This window comes from Fusarium subglutinans, assembly GCF_013396075.1.
Source record: "Fusarium subglutinans strain NRRL 66333 chromosome Unknown NRRL66333_c0000338, whole genome shotgun sequence".
In the NCBI taxonomy this organism is placed as follows: domain Eukaryota; kingdom Fungi; phylum Ascomycota; class Sordariomycetes; order Hypocreales; family Nectriaceae; genus Fusarium; species Fusarium subglutinans.
In genome coordinates, this window is record NW_023502401.1 from 1 (window position 1) to 18,383 (window position 18,383).

The 18,383-nt window shown below is 48.2% G+C and overlaps 9 protein-coding genes across 9 annotated transcripts; 2 read left to right on the top strand and 7 right to left on the bottom strand.

Moving 5' to 3' along the window:
* Positions 1 to 425: 425 nt before the first annotated feature.
* Positions 426 to 2,034, top strand: FSUBG_13389 (cytochrome P450 monooxygenase monooxygenase; the record flags this gene model as incomplete). The annotated part of the gene is made up of 8 exons (XM_036678274.1): positions 426 to 468; positions 520 to 790; positions 846 to 911; positions 960 to 1,035; positions 1,086 to 1,450; positions 1,516 to 1,600; positions 1,657 to 1,817; positions 1,869 to 2,034. The coding sequence occupies 8 exons, from the start codon at positions 426 to 428 to the stop codon at positions 2,032 to 2,034; spliced, it is 1,233 nt and encodes a 410-aa protein (XP_036531132.1).
* Positions 2,035 to 2,097: 63 nt separating this feature from the next.
* FSUBG_13390 (dimethylaniline monooxygenase) lies at positions 2,098 to 3,157 on the bottom strand (the record flags this gene model as incomplete). The annotated part of the gene is made up of 4 exons (XM_036678276.1): positions 2,098 to 2,105; positions 2,148 to 2,406; positions 2,460 to 2,939; positions 2,993 to 3,157. The coding sequence occupies 4 exons, from the start codon at positions 3,155 to 3,157 to the stop codon at positions 2,098 to 2,100; spliced, it is 912 nt and encodes a 303-aa protein (XP_036531133.1).
* A 619-nt stretch (positions 3,158 to 3,776) lies between these two features.
* Positions 3,777 to 4,823, top strand: FSUBG_13391 (uncharacterized protein; the record flags this gene model as incomplete). The annotated part of the gene is made up of 2 exons (XM_036678277.1): positions 3,777 to 4,187; positions 4,251 to 4,823. 2 exons carry the CDS (start codon positions 3,777 to 3,779, stop codon positions 4,821 to 4,823), a joined length of 984 nt encoding a protein of 327 aa, XP_036531134.1.
* A 282-nt stretch (positions 4,824 to 5,105) lies between these two features.
* FSUBG_13392 (ent-kaurene oxidase) lies at positions 5,106 to 6,870 on the bottom strand (the record flags this gene model as incomplete). The annotated part of the gene is made up of 5 exons (XM_036678278.1): positions 5,106 to 5,545; positions 5,596 to 6,216; positions 6,262 to 6,330; positions 6,384 to 6,474; positions 6,529 to 6,870. 5 exons carry the CDS (start codon positions 6,868 to 6,870, stop codon positions 5,106 to 5,108), a joined length of 1,563 nt encoding a protein of 520 aa, XP_036531135.1.
* Positions 6,871 to 7,373: 503 nt separating this feature from the next.
* FSUBG_13393 (major facilitator superfamily transporter) lies at positions 7,374 to 8,945 on the bottom strand (the record flags this gene model as incomplete). The annotated part of the gene is made up of 1 exon (XM_036678279.1): positions 7,374 to 8,945. One exon carries the CDS (start codon positions 8,943 to 8,945, stop codon positions 7,374 to 7,376), a length of 1,572 nt encoding a protein of 523 aa, XP_036531136.1.
* Positions 8,946 to 10,232: 1,287 nt separating this feature from the next.
* FSUBG_13394 (uncharacterized protein) lies at positions 10,233 to 11,810 on the bottom strand (the record flags this gene model as incomplete). Its single annotated transcript, XM_036678280.1, has 3 exons — positions 10,233 to 11,469; positions 11,517 to 11,683; positions 11,742 to 11,810. The coding sequence occupies 3 exons, from the start codon at positions 11,808 to 11,810 to the stop codon at positions 10,233 to 10,235; spliced, it is 1,473 nt and encodes a 490-aa protein (XP_036531137.1).
* Positions 11,811 to 12,382: 572 nt separating this feature from the next.
* FSUBG_13395 (major facilitator superfamily transporter) lies at positions 12,383 to 13,972 on the bottom strand (the record flags this gene model as incomplete). Its single annotated transcript, XM_036678281.1, has 3 exons — positions 12,383 to 13,654; positions 13,711 to 13,890; positions 13,955 to 13,972. The coding sequence occupies 3 exons, from the start codon at positions 13,970 to 13,972 to the stop codon at positions 12,383 to 12,385; spliced, it is 1,470 nt and encodes a 489-aa protein (XP_036531138.1).
* An 823-nt stretch (positions 13,973 to 14,795) lies between these two features.
* FSUBG_13396 (salicylaldehyde dehydrogenase) lies at positions 14,796 to 16,480 on the bottom strand (the record flags this gene model as incomplete). Its single annotated transcript, XM_036678282.1, has 4 exons — positions 14,796 to 15,368; positions 15,424 to 15,744; positions 15,801 to 16,103; positions 16,160 to 16,480. The coding sequence occupies 4 exons, from the start codon at positions 16,478 to 16,480 to the stop codon at positions 14,796 to 14,798; spliced, it is 1,518 nt and encodes a 505-aa protein (XP_036531139.1).
* A 641-nt stretch (positions 16,481 to 17,121) lies between these two features.
* FSUBG_13397 (gentisate 1 2-dioxygenase) lies at positions 17,122 to 18,275 on the bottom strand (the record flags this gene model as incomplete). The annotated part of the gene is made up of 3 exons (XM_036678283.1): positions 17,122 to 17,426; positions 17,478 to 17,927; positions 17,987 to 18,275. The coding sequence occupies 3 exons, from the start codon at positions 18,273 to 18,275 to the stop codon at positions 17,122 to 17,124; spliced, it is 1,044 nt and encodes a 347-aa protein (XP_036531140.1).
* Between the last annotated feature and the right edge of the window lie 108 nt (positions 18,276 to 18,383).

The following is an 18,383-nucleotide window of genomic DNA, read 5'->3' on the forward strand; positions in this document are numbered from 1 at the left end:
CAAGGTATATAAACCTTAATTTAGTAGGAAAAGGATAAGCTTAAAGAGCTTACTTAAGGAAAGTATTTTAAATAAATATATTATATTAGAAAATTAAAAGTAAATTAAATTTAGTTAGTATTACTTTATACTTTATAGTTATAGCTTTAAGGTAAATATAAATTACTTAGTAACTTAAAAAGGAAGGGTAAATATACTATAAAGGAAAGGTTAAATAGATAAAGGTTTTAAAGAGAATATATCTATAGTAACTATATAGTTAGCTATAAAGGAAAAAAGGTTAAAAGGACTAGTAAAGGTTTAAAGGAAAATATATATAAAGTAGCTATATTATTAAAAGAAAGGTTAAACTAGCTAGTTAAGGTTAGGGAATATTAAGTTATAAGGTAGCGAAAGATTAGTTATAATAAAGTTATTTTAATACAATGCCCTTTGGACACTTATTCGGTGGTGGACTTGGCATTGAAGGTTCGTTTTCTCTAACGTAACACCACCACAGCTATTTATTGATGCCATCAGATACCTTCTTCGCTTCTAAGGACCATGACCTCCACCGCAAAAGAAGAAAGCCAATTGAACCCTACTTCTCCCGTAACGGTGTCTTGAAGCTTGAAGAGTTAATCGGTGAGCGTGTCGAGAAGTTATTCCACAGGTTCCATGAACTCTCTGGCACTGGTGTTGTAGTTCGTCTTGACTATGCTTTTGAGGCCTTTACTGGCGACGTCATGCAACATATTTGCATTGAGAAGCCCAAGTCGCTTCTTGCAACTGATGACTTTGGTGAGAAATGGTATGACATGTCCTTCAACAGTGAGTCTGGAGGCGGCTGAAGCTGAGATTCATAGGTTTGAGATGCTTCGAAACGTCTCATTGAGCGTACCTCTCATGGGCATGTTGCCATGGCTCGTCCAGTCAGTCACCTCCTTCTCATGTACCGAAATAATGCTAAGAGGCATCAGTATTCTCCAGTTTATCCTTGAGCGCTGTATTATTTGGTTCGCGCCATCAACAGCTTATTTTCAGAATATTCAAATCGTATGTACTATTACCATTCTCTCCATACGTCCCAACTAATTGCTACTTAGCAAGCGGGTCGTCAGATTGAGGAAGCCAAGCAGGAGAAATTCGAAAATGATCGTAAAGGCGTAAAGTCTATTGGCGGCAAGCCCACCCTCTTCCGCTACCTCATTCACGAAAGTGACCTGGCGCCTCAGGATCTGAGCACAGAAAGACTGCAAAAGGAGGCAATGGTACTGCTTGGTGGCGGAACCACTACTACCGCTCGGACAGCTACAATGACCTGCTTCTGGATGCTCAGCATGCCAGAAAAAGGTCAACGTCTCCGTGAGGAGCTCAAGCCCGTTATGGCGGGATATCCCCAGAAGAAGCCATCTCTTACGGAGCTTGAGAAGCTTCCTTACTTGGGAGCTGTCATCAAAGAGAGTCTGAGGTATGTAATCGTCAGGGGTCTTAGTTCTCTGAGCCAATTAGATGCTAACATGCAACTCACGCTAGAATGGCATATGGGTCAATGCGTCGACTCCCTCGCACTTCACCCGACACAGCTCTCCAATTCAGAGATTGGACGATCCCGCCAGGCGTAAGTGCAAATCGATTCCTCCTCGGATCCCGTGAGTGCTGACATTTGTTGCTCAGACACCTGTTGGAATGAACGCCTACTATCTTCATACTGATCCAATTGCTTTCCCTGAGCCTTTTGAGTATAAACCTGAGCGATGGCTCGACAATGTTACGCCAGAAATGAATCGCAGCTTTGTTCCATTCTCTCGAGGCTCCCGTCGATGCCCTGGCTCTAGGTATGAGCTTTCTGTTATAGCGCTAAGAAGCCCAACTGATTTATCCGATAGTTTGGCTCTTGCTGATCTCCATTTTGTGCTTGCGGCTTTATTTGGCCCTTCTGGTCCCAAGTTCGAGCTATTCAATTCAGACAGATCTGACGTGGATGCGATTCATGACTATTTGATGCCTCTTCCTCGACTTGACTCAAAGGGAGTTCGAGTCACGGTCAAGTAGAAATTTGCTGGATTGTATACATGGAATTATGATCGAGGCGCAGATGTAGTTATGCATACGGATTTAGTGCCCTATACATTCGTTAAAGCACCACGAAAAGATAAATCACCCACTTTGAGATGTATGGAATCGATCTTTGTCGAGACCGCCAACCCACTGGTCTACACCTTTAGTGGTGCCGGAGCATAGCCAGTTGGCTAACTTGATAATGATGTCTTGGAATCTCCACGTGAACAATCTGTCTCTAAGGAAAGGTGGTAGGTAAGAGTCAAGAAGGGGAGCTTGCCAGCTAACGTCAATGGGAAGCTCTGGACTGTTAGGCTTGGAGCTTCTCCCAAGAAGTCCGGGAAGCAAGATAGGTGTGGGAATTCTCTATAGTAGTCATCAGGTCTCGTGTTTTGACAATGATTTATAGGCTGCCTCACCTTTGGAGCACCGAGGAAACCCTGCCTATGACAGAGAACAACACGTTTCGTGGGGGAGGTCACGGCAAGGTGGGCAATATCCATACCGGTCTCGCCAGTACCGAGGACAACAACGGTACCTCCCTGAGGAAACTCATCTCTCTTCTTGAACTGAGAAAAATGTTTGACAACCTTTACCTTGCCCATCCCTTTGACATCGGGAGTATTGGGAGTGACGTGAAGCCCAGTGCAGACTGAAACAGCATCGCATTCCCACTTCATATCGACACCATCAGCACCGCGATAGTGTACGACATGGCCGCCAGCCTGACCTCTTCTGACAGAGGTAACTGACGTGTTCAAGGATATCTCAGGCCAGAGATGGAAATAATCCGCGTACTCCTTCAAGTAGCGAATGAACCTCTCGGCGCTGAGAAAGTCTGGATCATCCGAGTCTGCTCGGAAGTCAGAGAAGCAGGTCAGATACTTGGATGAAACGAGCTGGATATTGCAGTCAGCTAAGGCGATGAGCGAATTGCACAGAACAAACTCACCTCAGCATCCTCATAGGTACGCTGGGTAAAAGTACCACCAACAGCGCCCTCACGTTCGAAGAGGCGAACTTCAATGGGGTCAATGTTGAAAAACTTATGTGCTTCCTTGAGATACTTGAGGGTGACGAGGCCTCCAGGCCCAGCACCAACGACAGCAACACGCATGATAAGAGATGTAACAAACAGGTGACTCGAGGTCACGAGCGCAATGAGGATAAAGCTACCGTATATACTTACTCAAGAACTTGCCAGGAAGGTATGCACTCGAGTGTGCACCTTTTCTCCTGATTCGGGAGCTGGAGGGATCCGAGCCGAGTGTCTTGCCTCCCGTCCACATCCTATTGAGAAAGTACGTAACATGTCAAGACAAAGCATACGTGACCCCTTGTCGATATTTTGATAACAACAAGGTCACTACATGGCTTGGCGTCAGCACGCAAACTTGAGGGGTTTTCAGATATCTTATATAGCGCCCGAAAACGCCGTTTATGGGTGCTCTCCACTATACCCCTCCATCGTTCTATTATATTACCACGCCTCCGTTGAAAATACACTCCTACAAGAGACAAATACAGCAATTATCCTTGCTTTTTCACATATAGTCGGATCCTTTGAGATAACTGGTGACGCTGTACCCAAGAAACATGTACCATGTGACCCATAAGTGATTAATGGTCTTTTTATAAATCATGTGATAACAGTGCATTGTTGAGATGGCAACAAGCAGAGTTCCCAGATTCCACATCCAGACAACAATCCTTGACTCTATCGTTACTATCAAATCATGCTTCAGAAAGGCCCCCAAATCATCTTCGGCACAGCATCAATCGGCTACGGCTCTCTTGCCGAGGAGGATGCTGTTCGAAAGTTCCTCCAAGTAGCTGCAGACAATGGCATCAAGCATCTTGATACAGCTGCAAGCTATCCCACTGAAGAAGCCACCGGCATTACTGAGGTTCTTCTCGGAAAAGCAAAGTCCGGCGAGTGGGCGATAGACACTAGAATTGCTATCAGTCGTGATCTCCGAGGAGCATTGGCTCCGGAAGCTGTTGAGAAGAGCCTCAACACTAGCCTGGAGAAACTCCATCAAGACTCGGTCAACATTCTTTCGGCGCATATGCCAGACCCTGTTACACCTCTTGAGGATCAGGCTCGCGCTTTTGACGACCAGTTCAAAAAGGGCAAGTTTAAACAGGTATGGGACACACTGCATACGAGACCTTGTATCAGAACCGGGCCTAATCTATCTATCTTACAGTTAGGGCTATGCAACTGGCCTCTCAGCATGATAGAGAAATACATCGAGATCTGTGATGCTAAAGGCTATGTCAAGCCAACTGTTGCACAGTACATGTACAACTATATTTGGCGAGGAACAGGCACCAAAATACTAACATTCCTCCGCCAGCATGACATGGTTCTTCATGCCTATAGCCCACTTGCAGGAGGCTTCCTGACCGGGAAGCCAACAGATGGCGATACAGCCGGTACACGATACGGCGAGCCAACTCATCCTCTGACCATCTACAAGTTTATATACGACAAGGAGCCTTTTCATAACGCAGTCAAGGATCTTTCTGGTCTCGTAGTCAGCGGAGCCGTTGAAGGCCCTGCTGACGTGGCTATTCGGTTGTTGTTCTACCATTCGAAGCTTCGGCCACAAGATGCCATTATTCTTGGAGGTTCGACTGTTGAACACTTTGAAAAGAACATGGCCATCATAAAGAAGGGGCCTCTCCCGGAGGATGTGCTCGAGGCACTGAAAGGGTTGGAAGTCAGTGAGGCTGGAATGGGCGATGGCAACGTCTTTGGGTCAGTGTTTGAAGCATAGATGTACTATGCATAGCCTAGTAGAACTTACTAAAGAGTGTAGAGAGCCCATACATTACAAGTTGGAGTTTATGCATTTCTTAATGCGCCGTTATGTGAGGCATCGTTTGAAAGTAACGAATTCCACTGAAGTAAGTACCATTGAGCAGGATCGATCCAGCTTCTAAACACTGTGAATTTCTTATGATATTGAGCTATGCCAAGGTTAAATTTACAAAACTTCATCTCTTAACTACTTATACCAGAGGCTCAGCTGCAATAGTTGCTTAGACAGAGATCCCATTCAACTCTGACCATGTCCATCTCCACAGTTCAGCGTAGATAAATCCAGCTCTCCCTCCCTTCTTCTGATCATCAACTTGGCGAAGGGGTTGGCGACATACGCCATGCCAAATGCCACAGGCTCTGGCTTCTTATCGTCTTTGAACTTCCAGTCATACTTGAGAAGTAGGTGGCACAAAGCAATCTTGACCTCATTAGCTGCAAAGAAGCGTCCTGGACACGCATGCATGCCATGACCAAACCCCAGATGATTCGGGCTTGTGCTAACCAGAGATGATGTCTTCTCCGTATCTGACATGAAGCGATAGGGTTTGAACTCTTTTGCCATGTCGTAGTTCCCGTTGCTCCACATATGAGATGATGTGACGGCTACCTTTTGGCCTTTCTTGATTTGAATACCGTTGGACAGGGTGGCATCAGCAAGCGCCTGTCTTCTCCAGCCTGACATGCATTAGCAAATAGACCAAATAAGTAGTGTCAGTGATGCTTACCCAGCAGTATTGGCTTAAGTCTCTGTGACTCTTTTACAACGCTATCCATCAATCTGAGATTAGAAAGGGCAGTCTTGGTCATGCCTGACGTTGAAAGTACGCCGATGATCTCCTTACGCATCTCCGTGAAGAGTACTGGGTGTGCGGCAATGTCAATCATGACTTGAGAGAGCAAGTCAGTGGTCGTATGTATAGCAGCTAGTGAAAGCGATATCTGACAATCGGCGGGGGGAAGTCGAGAACCACTCTGTGCAAACCATTCAATCGTGTCATCAAAGGGAGACTTCTCTCCCCGAGCAAGTGCCGCAGTCTTGATCTCTTGACGACGTGCAATATGTGGAGCTAGTTGTTTCCGGGCGGCAGCTAGCGCTCTGCGAACTATCCAACAGGGAGGCAGCATCCGATGGATGTAAGGTCGAAGCCAGCGAGGGACCATGCAGAGGACCATCATGGCTTGGAAGGTCTTCATGGTATAGTATGCTTGTGCTTTGTTCCATCCTTCGTCGTGACAAAGCTCCTCTCCCATGAAGACTCTGGAGGACATTCGGGTTACGATGTTGGCAATATCCTCTCTCAAGTTTAGGACGTGCCATTCTTGGTGGAAAACAATTAGCTTCACTACTATTATACGTGTCACCACTTCTGTGCAGAGAAAGGCAAACTTACCGTGAGAATCTGTAATGACGTTTTTCATGACTATAGCAGCTTCATCGGATAATGGAGCCGTAAGTTTGCCTGTTCCCGACTGTCAGTCACGGCGACATGAGCTTGAATCACGGTAGACGAACCTAAGGCTTGGGTCAATTGTCGCGATATAATCTTTGACATGAAAGGATCATGTAAGAGGGCATTAAACCCAGGTATATAAGCATGATTATCCTGGGCCCATTAGTCTCGTTATAGGAACTCTCTTCCATGAGGTTGTAGACCTACATCACTGGCTGCAACTCCAAAATCGAACCGCTTGTCAATTTTGATCTCGTCTATACATTCGGGGGGTAAGATGACCAATTCGCCCCATTCACAGAAAAGCCTGTATGGCTGACGGGGAAATTGCTCAGCGCCCCTTTTGAGAATATTCAGGCTGTATCGCATGAAGCGGTAGAGTCGTGGAAGGTTGATGATTTCAAGTGGCCTCACTGGGTTAAGCAGTGGTGGCTCGGAGTGTGTGTCTAGCAACCATGATCCAATGGCCATGGTGAGGATGGCCACGCCGATGGCGATGATGGCATATCTCGACGGGTCAGCCACCAGGCTAAGCTGTTCGTACTCCATGATCTGGGTACGAGCATCGAGCAGTTGCAGTTGCAATAATTTCCGCAGCGAAAAATTCTCTCAAATCAGAATTATTAGCAGACTTTGTCCTTATTACGCAAGTAGTGTTCTTTGGGGTTAAGAGTTATTTAAATAATGGTGTCAGGATGCTGCCTTTGTGCTTATTTCATGCCAGCAAACACCAAATACGCCATCCTGCACATTACCTGATTGTGTGGCACCTCGTCCGACATAATCTCGATGCTTTGTACACTGTACTCTTGGCTCCTTGTAACCCAGAGCAGCCTGCCCGTTAATATCTCATACCCCTCCCAAGTGCTCTTACATCCCAAGCCCGACACTCCCATGAGCTAGCAGGGTATAGATTACCCCTCATCTACCATAGCATGACAGCAGTTACTCACAGTGACATGGCAGTGGGGACTTGTACTTGTGCGCCTATGACAGCTAAACAGATTTTACAAATAAGCCGTACTTTTATATGTTAATGGTCAGGCTATAGACTATAGAGTGTATTTGAAGTCAGGTCGCAGGTCACCTTGAATCCACTTCTGTTCGTCTGACAGACTGTCCCATTTAGCGTCCATCTTGCCAAGGCTGCGATCTCTGTTCATTTTGCGAAGTCCCAGATGCATCAAGATAGATCCACCAAGCAAGAAAACCACGAGATAGCCAAAGACAACCCCATGTCCTGTATAATAACGGGGCTTTTCGCGAAGCAAGTAGATGTTTGATGACACCACGCCATTCAAATTACCCCAGCCTACTACTACTCCCAGCACAAAGGCACGCTTCAGCGATCCCTCAGTGTTATTGTTCAACCATGAGAGAGTGTTGGGGACGGTAGGGTAAATGCCTGCTGCGCCGAGGAAGACACCGACATACTGCACTGTCGGGTTGGACGACGCTATGAGCATAGCAAAACCAGTAATACCGAGCAAAACAATGGCAATGTTGCAGTAGCCTCGTTGCCGGGTCCTGTCGCCGTAAAAGCCCACGCAAATGGTGAGGGTCGCTGCTACTGCATAAGGGGGCACAGAGAGCAGCTGGGCCTTCGTACCTGCATGGCCCATGCCAGCAATGATAGTCGGAAGAAACAGGGAGAAGGCATATAGAGGAGTAAGGCAGCCCATATAGATCAGCATGTATCCATATGTCTTCCAGTCCTTCAAGGCAGCAAACATATGTCTCTTATCGAAGTCTTCTGCAGTTCGGCCTTGTCGGTCCATGATCAAGCGACGTTGGACTCGGATCTGGTCATCAGGACTAAGAAAGCTCGCTGTTGCTGGCCAATCAAAGACGAGCCACCAGCATGCCAGTCCAGCTACAACAGTAGCAAGGCCCTCCAAGATGAAGATCCAAGCCCAACCGGGTTTCCCGCCGATGCCATCCATCTTCGCAATAACAGCTGCAAGCAGGCCGCCAAAGGAGCCTGCCAGTGCAGCGGCTGAGAAGAAGATAGATGACCGGATGCCGATTTCAGAGCTCTTATACCAACAAGAGAGATAATAGTTGACTCCGGGGAAGAGTCCGGCTTCGGCCATACCAAGGAAGAAGCGAGCGGCTAGCAAGCCCTTGACATTGGTGACAAGCCCCATCAGAGTCATTATCAGTCCCCATGTCAGAATAATAAGGGTGAAGAATAACCGGGGGGTGATCTTCTTGAGCAGGGCATTTGTTGCAGGTTCGACGACAGCGTATGAAACGAAGAAGATCGTCAATGCATTATTGTAGTCCCCTTTGACCATCCCCAGATCGACTTCGAGACCAGCTAGGCGAGCGTTTCCGATATTGGTTCGGTCGAGGAAGGACAGGAGATATAGGAAAGACAGCCATGGGATAAGGGCCAGATCAACCCTCCACATCAGCTTCTTTTCCTGTTTGGATCGGTTAGCTCGGTCGTTCATTGATACGAGTGCACTGTTGATTATACGTACAATAGCTTGACGCTCTTCCACCGTCTTTCCGGCATCAGGATCTGGTAGATGAGCCAGAAGCTGAGCTCGCTCGTATTCGATGGTTGTGTTGTCGACCTTTTCAGTCTCAACTTGAAACGGCTTCTCGATATCAGCCATGGCGATTGTAACCGATGATGCTGGGACTGGATGGCGAAGGGTCTTGTGACTCAAAGATGATACCACTGCCTCTTTGGTGGGTAAGAGGTGGCTTGGGAGGAAGAATCTCCAACAAGCCGTGCAGGGACCTGTTTATCTATACTTTTCGGCGAGATTAGCCGCACTTACAATACCGATGGCCGGTCTCCAGTATTGTATCCGTCTGGAGCACCCCACGGTGACCCAATTCGTGCAAGGTTCCCTCATTCCTCCACCATTCTACCCCACGGGGCAACAGACTTCTGCGTAGCTGGTTACTGGCCTTTAGATTAAGGTTTTGGCTGCGGAACCACATACGAGAACACGACTACAGTGGACTTTAGATTCCGTCATTGTTGAGTACTTAATTGCGAAGATGTAATACCACATTAGACTGCTGTTGATCCACTGGAAACCTCGGAGTTCCGAGTTTGGATACAGCCCCCGAGGTGCAGGGAGAAAACGGCCGCCGGAATACGCTAGAGTCATTAGTCTGGCTCTAGAAGGGTAGTGAAAGACCTTGGGCAACGAATGAGGATGCGTCTCTTGGTCAGTCACTGGGGACAAGAAAACAGCCGTGCACCTGAATTTGAGGTTTAGTTCTGTGATAACCTTGAATTAAGCTTGCGCGGAGCAGGCGGAGAAGTGCGGGGTTTTCGTCTCGACCTTTCTGGACTCCATCGTGCTACCCCAACAAGCCCCATTCCCAGGCCCCATTTCGCTATACGGGGCTTCATAATGTTGGCGGAGTATGATCTCCTTAACTGGAGAAGCTAATAATTCCCTCATTGCCAAGTCTTTCTAGACCATTTTAGTGTCAAGCAACGGGCGTAGATGAGTTCTGTGATTATATGGTAGTATCTTTATACGAATGACGTGAAAGGTAGTAGTCATTAGGCAGTCTGATAAGTCCGAGTACTCGATACGCGCTTAGTCTCGTCAGACTGACAGCAGTAGATCTCGCCGTGGCAATTACATGGTTAGGGGAGTGCGGCATCCTTTGACCCCTGCATCTGTCGCGAAGTTGCTACTAAGACTCTCCCTCACGGTCTTTAAACCAGAGATAAGGTCAAGATGGATCAGAGTCTACAACAGCCTTTTCTTTTCTTCTTTTCTATTGTTTCCCACTTCTGCACCTGCTCTGTTGCCACAATATAATCGGAAGGTTACTCTTTAATGGCACTTCTAGCATTCAATTGACTCCATTTGTTCAGTTTCGTTCCCGGTCCCTCTTTGACAGACTCAGAACATTGGTCGCTCCGTGGTTACCTATTCGCCACCTCCACCACCATCACCACCACCGCCTCCATCGCAACCCCCGGACGCTCCGTAATCGCCCGCTCCTCCACCCCCAGATATATCGCCCCCTCGACCCCTTCTGATAACCTTCCTCTCTTTCCACGCATCGCGACCCACGAGCAGAGTTCTTAGATCAGTCCTCTCCACGTCGGCAGCAGCATGCTTGACTGTGTCAGGCACGTACTCCGTCAACGTCTCCTCCACTGATACTCCTCTTTCCAACTCCGAGGTATACTTCGATTTCCATAATTGTCTTGTGTGTTGGAGCAGTGTACCTGCAGCTTGCACATTCGCTGTACGCTCTCTATCAAGGACCCAGTCTGCCTTCTCGGCCGACCAAACCCAGTAGCTTGCTGGGAACAAACGATGAGTCTGCCATAGAAGATCAATCTCGAGCGTTGGGGGGATTATCCGCGAGGGTCGAGACCTTGGGCGACAAGAGGGTTTTGCTGCCTTCGGGTCTAGCTTTGACTTGTATGAGCCGTCACTCTCACTCTTTGGAAGTATACTACCCAGAAGGCCAAGAAATTCTTCATATTCACCCACCGAGTTCTTCAAACTCTCCAGAAACCCAGGTACCGAATTCTTGACTCGATGTGTAACCTTCCAGAAGGACACTTGTTGCTCGAGGTCTTCTCGAAGGTCTTGCAAAGATGGCCATGGCTTTAGCATGCACGTCTCGTTGAATTGTTCATGCTGACTCTGACTCCTGCATCTTTCTTCTATCCTACAAGTTCGTATCGCCGCGTATGACTGGAGGTCCCAGACCTTGAAGCCTTGCTCCGGCACACTTGTGCGGCAGCGATCCCATTGATGCATCAGGATCACTTTTCCTTGTTGGTCTTTGGGGATGTCGTCAAGCTTTTTATCAGTCGGCGTTATCCATTTTCTGTCCGAACATGGTGGCCGATCAGCCCGTCCTCCCAGCATGGATAGTCTCTTCGGCTTCCATGGTGCGGAGGGCCATAGCTGATATGGTAGGTTGGAGCCACGGCACTCGGAGCCAGACCGGCTCATCTTACTGCAATCATCCCAAGCCTTCTTTGTCCGTCTAGGACACCATTCACCTGCTAGCAGTTTAGTCATGGGGAAATGCCGATGCTCCAAGCCAAAGATGCCATTGAAGTTGCGATTACGGTTATCGTATCTATAGTGATGAAAGCGCGAGGGTGACAGCATGTGCAGATACATAATAAGTGCAACGTCCCTATAGTTATCAGCAAGACGACCGCATGGCAAAGACACAGAGCCTACCATGGAGGTGGGTGATCATTTGGGCAAAAGCCTCGTATGTCGATGAAACGAAGATACATAGCATAACGCCATTCTGAATATACCAATGTTTCGTCACTTATGCTACCATCTGTATCGCCAAGGTGTTGAAGGAGCTTCAGAAAGGTCTCGATCAGTTCGAGGTGTTGCTATTGATAAGGAATGAGTTTCAGATCCATTGCACCAAATAGCAACATGTTAGCTCACAACAACAGCGTGACTTAAATCAATCGGCGTCCTTGTCCAAGGATCTTCGTAGACAGTGGAAAACGGCATGATTATGGCAAATGTCTTTTGTTATGTGAAGGCGCATGTACAGACATTGGACTGGAAAGTCAATGATGTTGTTGTACTCCGGCTTTGGTTTATATATAGAACACCACCTGAGGCTGTGCGCCGATCTGATTCGCTTGGCGGTAGGATCTGGTTAGCCCGGTTATTTGAATTCAGGCATATAATTGGTCACAGCGGAAACCTTCCATACTGCGGCTTGATGATGTAGGGTAAACGCGCGACTTGGCAACTTGTCAGGCTTTTTACAAGGCATTCTCTTATCTTCGGACAATCGGACTACTTTCATTGATGAGATTACTATTCTATATATGGTCTTCAATCTGATTGTGACAGTTATTCAAGCCAATGTAGAGTTTTGGTATGAGAAATAATAAGATCTCGTGGAACTTCTCACTAAGTTGCACAAGTAGCAAAACACTGCTCCTCATTAGTCAGGCAACGTAACATAGTTAAGAAAACCAAGCAAGGAAAGTATAACAGCTAATTGAGTTATACTAGAAACTAACTAGACGGTTTACAAATGGTGGGATACATAACAAATTCCCTATAACCAACTACCGGGTATAAACAGCGCTTCTGCGAATAATGGACTTGCTCCAAACCCAAACCGGAATGACCATGATGTATCCAAGCCAAAGAAGAGCTGCCATGACGGCGAATTGCTTCAATGGGCCCATAGCGTTTAGCCAAGTAAGGGCTGAGTAGGATACACCAAAGGCCAGACAATTTTTCATGACATTTACAAGAACACCGATATCTCCTGCTCGCGAAGGCATAGTGTTAACCGAATAAGTAAGCAGGACATTAGCCGATCCTGTCAAACCAAATGAAACAAGGCCCCATCCGACGCATACAACGATCCAGTGAGTAGGGGTTCGAAGTCCATGGCCGAGGATAATGCAGCCAACAGGGCTGGCGATTGCTCCGATAAGCATCATTGGCAGTCTACTCCTGGGATTAGGCTCCTCGGTGCGTCCCTTTGTTGATCGGATGAAGAGAAGGTCTGCCAAGTATCCACCAAAGGGGAGACCAACAAGAAGGCCAATAAGAGCAGAGGTGCAGAGTAGGCCAATCGAACGCGAATTCCACAGCAGAGGAGGTTGGGCGTAGGTGACGGGGAGGAGGATGGAGATGATAACAGTCCAGCCAATGGTTAGGCCAAAGATGTAGACGGTGACGAGAATCTGGGGTGCCATGAGCAGCTGCAGCGGCCGAACCAATGATAGACCCATCTTCTTCCACTTCATCGGCATAAACTCGCCACTGAAGGACCTCGAAATGTACTCCTTTCTGAAGCTGGCGACAGAAATCTCCCCAGTTGTAGTCACGGCCGGTGACGAGATGTAGATATCCTCGATCGAAGTGCTCGTAGGCTTGGGCTCGGGAACAGGCTCGCTTCCAGGCCTGGGTTGAGCAGCGTCCAGCTCCTCGGTATCGTGAGTTGTCTCAGGAAGCATCAAGATCGAACCAAAGAGATTAAAGCCAGTCGCGATTGTCAGAATCCTCAGGTACCATCTCCAGCTCCCCAGATCAACTCCAACTGCACCAGCGACCATGGGACCGATTGCAGAACCAGCGGCGAGGAAGCCAACGTAGACGACCATGGCTCTTCCGAGCTGATGAGTCGGAAACGTCTCAGCTACGATGATGGGGCCGAGAGCCTCAACGAGACCGCCAGCCAAACCACCGACGATACGCGAGTTTCGAAGTGAGTAATAGTCGGTTGCTTCACTGGACCAGATGTTACACGCGATGAAGATGACGAGCGAACCGAGAACCGTGTACCGCTTTCCGATGAGCAACGATAACGGAAGAGCGAAGAGGTTCTGAGAGTGTTAGCCAATCAACATATCCATCAAGGATAAGACGGTGAGTGACACACAGAGAGTCCCAAAGCCAGCAGAGCATAAGTCGGCAGCCTAGAAGCTTGAGTTTGCGTGCAGTGCAGCTCCTGAATGATCAACCCAAAGACAGAAGAAAGACCAGAGGCCCAGGCATTTCCGATGAGATTGTAGAAGCTGATATTCAGCAGAACGCATATACGCCACCAGAGCGGCCATTCCTATAAGTCGCGTTCTATTAGCGTTCGTGGCCTGAATCACAACAGTGATTAGGGGTGCTCTTACGAAAGGAGAGATAGACATTGTCGAGTATGCGGTCCTCGTAGCACAGTTAATAACTGGCAGTGGTGTCGATGGCAATTGATTGATGAGACTGATTACAGAAAAGGAGTTACTCATAGGGTTGGAGCCTCAATCCTTTATGCCTTCACTTATCACTGGCCAGTGCCGAGCGCTGGTCTAGACCAAGCCTCGTGCCAGGATGATTCAGGCTGGGACACGCTGGCTCCCGTCTTTGCCCCGAGCCCCGGAAAAGATCCAACTCTTACCTCAGAGTTTACCCCGCACGATCTCATCGCTTCAATCAATGGTTGACGCGTTTTACATGCCTCGAAAGCTTCATATCCTTGCTTGCTGGGGACTCCTGGGGACTTGATCTCGCTTGTTGCACCTTGTGCCATCAAGACCGCGGGGTCGGACCTCGGTTTCCCAGTCAGCCGTCGTTATCTCGGTCGTAGATACTCGTAGATCTGATTTAACGGAAGCCAAGTTTATGAGTGGGATCCCCGTAGGCCGAGTCCATGGGTAGTTCGGGAGATGATATTCGACGTATTTTTCCAATGGATAACAGAGACACTGTAACAGCAATGCTGGTCATGTTGATAATCAAAGTGACTGAGTATTTGGTACGGCTAAGGAGCGTGATGTAAGCACTAGCAGTCAGGTCTTTAACTCCAAATGACACTCTCACAAGTCCAATCTAGGCAGTATACCAGTCACCCACACAGTTACTGAAGAATTATTAGGTACCGGCTTAGACAATCGATAAGTAGATCCATGGTCTTGCTACGTGATGCTTGAGGACCATTGAAGAAAGTGCAATTGATGATAAAGCTAGGTGATATGATTACGCATGCATGATAACTGTCTGCGTCTCAACGAATTCCTTCAACCCCCATTCGGCACCAAATCTTCCAAATCCGCTCTGCTTCGTTCCTCCATGAGGCAGAGTCGCTTCATCATGAACCGTAGACGAGTTGATATGCACCGCGCCAACTTGCAGTCGACGCGCCATTTCCAAAGCTGCGTACTGATTCCGTGTCCATATCGCACCAGACAGCCCGTAATCACTATCATTGACAATCTTGACAGCCTCTTCTCTGTCAGAGACCGCGACGATTCCAAGACAGGGACCGAAACTCTCCGTGCATAAGAAATTCATAGAGCTGTTGATGTTATCGAGGATTGTGACGGGGACCTGGTTTGAGTCGGTCTGGTGCTCCTTAGAAGACTTGACAGAAGATCCCTTGGCTTCTGCATCGGAGACCAAAGCTTGTACTCTCGACTGGCTCTTCGGTCCAACAAGTCGGTACGCCGAGCCGTTCTTGCTTTGCAGAAGCTTCGTAAGCTCAGCACGAAACTCATCTACGACATCCTTTTCCACTAGGACAAGATCCGTAGACATGCATATCTGTCCGCCCTTAACACACAAGATTGATTAGTCGGTGATCGAAAGTAGTGGACAGTATGCTCACATTTAGTGTTGCTCCTGCAAGAGCCGCTTCTGCTGCACGACCGATGTCTGCGTCCTTCAAGACAATGCAGCAGTTCTTCCCACCAAGCTCCAGCAATACCGGCTTCAGAGCCCGTCCCGCTTGCTCAGCAATGCTACTTCCAACTGGAGTAGAGCCAGTGAAGTTGACCTTTCTGACAGCGGGGTCTCGAATGAGATAACCAACTACCTCAGGGGCATCTTCTGGTCGATGAAGGATGAAATTGACGACACCAGGAGGGAAACCAGCCTTTGCGAACAACCCGGCGACGAAGTAATGTATACGGGGACTAAGCTCAGATCCCTAGAGTTGGCCATGATTAGTAAGGTGTCGCTAGACATCAGGGATAGAATTCTCACCTTGAGAATAACAGTGTTCCCAACAGCCAGCGGGGCAATGACTGCTCGAAGGGCCAAGAAGAGAGGAGAGTTCCAGGGAGCAATTCCCAGAACAACCCCCAAAGGACGAGTGAACACCAAACCATACGACCCTTCAGGTTGGGTGTGCGGGATGGTGCCACTCATGCTCCCCGCTGTGAGCAGATATGCAGTCTGTTCGATCAAATCGATGCTGGTAGTGACACCGATAGATGCCCATAGATCGTCGCAGTGGATCTCAGACTTCATAATATTTTGGACCTCATGCTGATGGTTCTTCAGCACCTACGTTTTCCGCTTCGTTAGTCATGGTATCAAAATGGGTCAAAGTGTATCGATACCTGTGCTAGGCGTAAGAGAAGACCGCGTCTATGGGTCGGAGAAGTTGTAGACCAAGTCACGAATGCTTTGCTGCAACTCGCCACAGCATCCGCACAGTCGGATATACCAGCACCCTGGAAGTACCCTCCCTCAAATGATTGGTGTCGTGAAGTATCTTCCTCTCTCAAAACTGGAGCATCGTTGATAAGCAGGGGAATACGATAACCTTGTGATCCATTGCGGAGCACAGGCTGGTCAGTGGTAGAGTCCGCCATTGTCTCTGAAAGAGCTTCAGTGGAGCTAACAAAATCAGGAATACGATATCGGAAACTGAGTATCATTTTGGCGAGATATCGTATTACTTGTAGTAGGGACTAACAGAAGGTTTCCAGGAGCACGCCAAGCAACAATAACTCGTAGCCTCGGGTGCGGATGCACCAATCAGTATAGTCCGGGGTTAGGGGCAATATCGGATGCCCACCCATTCACCCAGCGATTGGCTAGACATCTGATCATCAACTGTCAAAGACATGCTACAGTCTGCAGAGAACTGGCCCCGTTGGTCTTTTTCTGGCCGGACAATAGCAAAGGCTGACATTGTATGATACGGGATGAAAGCATCAGAAGTGGTTGAGGGGAACGGAGGAGGTTGAACGACAAGACCAAAGGCAGAATCCCAGTTAAGACGAGTGGTTGGTGACACGTACCTCAGGCTCTTTTGTATTTTGAGTTGATATAGACAATAGATTGTTGAGTGGAAAGTATGCCTTGAGCTGATGCCCGAGCTTGGTCAACTAAAGAGGCTATTCCCACGTTCACATTCAATCATTTCGATGAGCACGGCGCACTTTGATACTGTATTTAACTCGACTTTGGTCTCGAGATTAGTCAAATGGAATCAACGATTGTTTTATTTAGAATACCTTCATCATAGTTTGGATCCCTTCCCCTCTTGATGCATCTGACAGTAAGACTATCCAAGTTATTCAGAGACATAAGTCTCAACATCAACTCCTGCCACGCGGTAGAACCCCAAAGCCCTGAGCATCGGCTTATCATCAAATCTATAGAGATAAACCTTGCTGCTATCATCTGCATGATGCTGATACTTGTGCCAAGTTGGAATGCAAAAAGTATCACCCTGCTTCCACTCAAGGACCTTGTCTCCAACTTGAGTGGAGCCGGAGCCTTCAATGACATGGTACACAGCAGAGCTTGTCTCTTGAATCTCAGGTGACTTGGCTCCAGGGTTGAGTCTCTCGGCTGAAGCACCGATGATACGACCAACTGCGTGATGATGTTAGCTGAAGCTCAAGGGTTATCAAGGTGGACACTTACTTTCGGCCCCACTAGGCTTCAGGTACGGCTCCGAGACCCATTCATCAGGGCTGGCGTCTAGCTTGGGCTGCATCTTGCTCCATGGATATACAATATCAGACTCTTCAAAGTCTTCAGCTGGGTATCGCGCAGCAGTATGATGTTCGACGAAATGGACAGGGAAGTGGATGAAGCTAGGGAGGTCAAGGCCATCGAGCCAGATGACAGGCTGATCATCTCCACCCTCCTCATCAGCGCCCTTCTTTCCGTGATCATGCCAGTTCCAAGTAGGTGTGACAATGACGTCGCGAGGCTTCATAGGCACTCTCTTGCCGTGAACTGCAGTGAAGCCGCCGGTGCCTTCGATGATGAACCTGCATGCGAAGGCAGTGTGTCTGTGCGCGGGTGCCGTCTCTTTAGGCTGCACCAGCTGAAGTCCAGCATACAGGGTATCAGTGGTGTATGGTGCCTCTAGGCCAAAACGGTTAGTACTGAGTTGGGGGGCGGGGAATGCGAGATACCGGACTCACCTCTTGCAGGATTTCCAAGCATCAGGACACGGCGCTCGGCTTGCTTCTCCGTGATAAGCTGTCCAGCCTTGAGGAGATATGGCTTGATCTTGTCATATGACCAGACATAGGGAACAGTCTGAGGGTTGGGTGCTGGAGGGTTCAGGCGTGTCATCTGCGCCCAGAGAGGAGCTGTGTTGGTACCTTTGAGGGCTTCAACAAGTTCCTCAGACGTGTTCAGTGACTTGGCTGGAGTGACGTCGGCAAGAGGCTGGTCCCCATTGGGTGCTGTGACTGCAGAAGGCGCCATTTTGATTGATCTCTTGGATGTTTCTGATGGTGAGCGAAGTTAAGCCGATAGTAACTGTGATAGGATAGTGGCGATTGTGATTTCAATCAAAGGTCGTGATTCTAATCC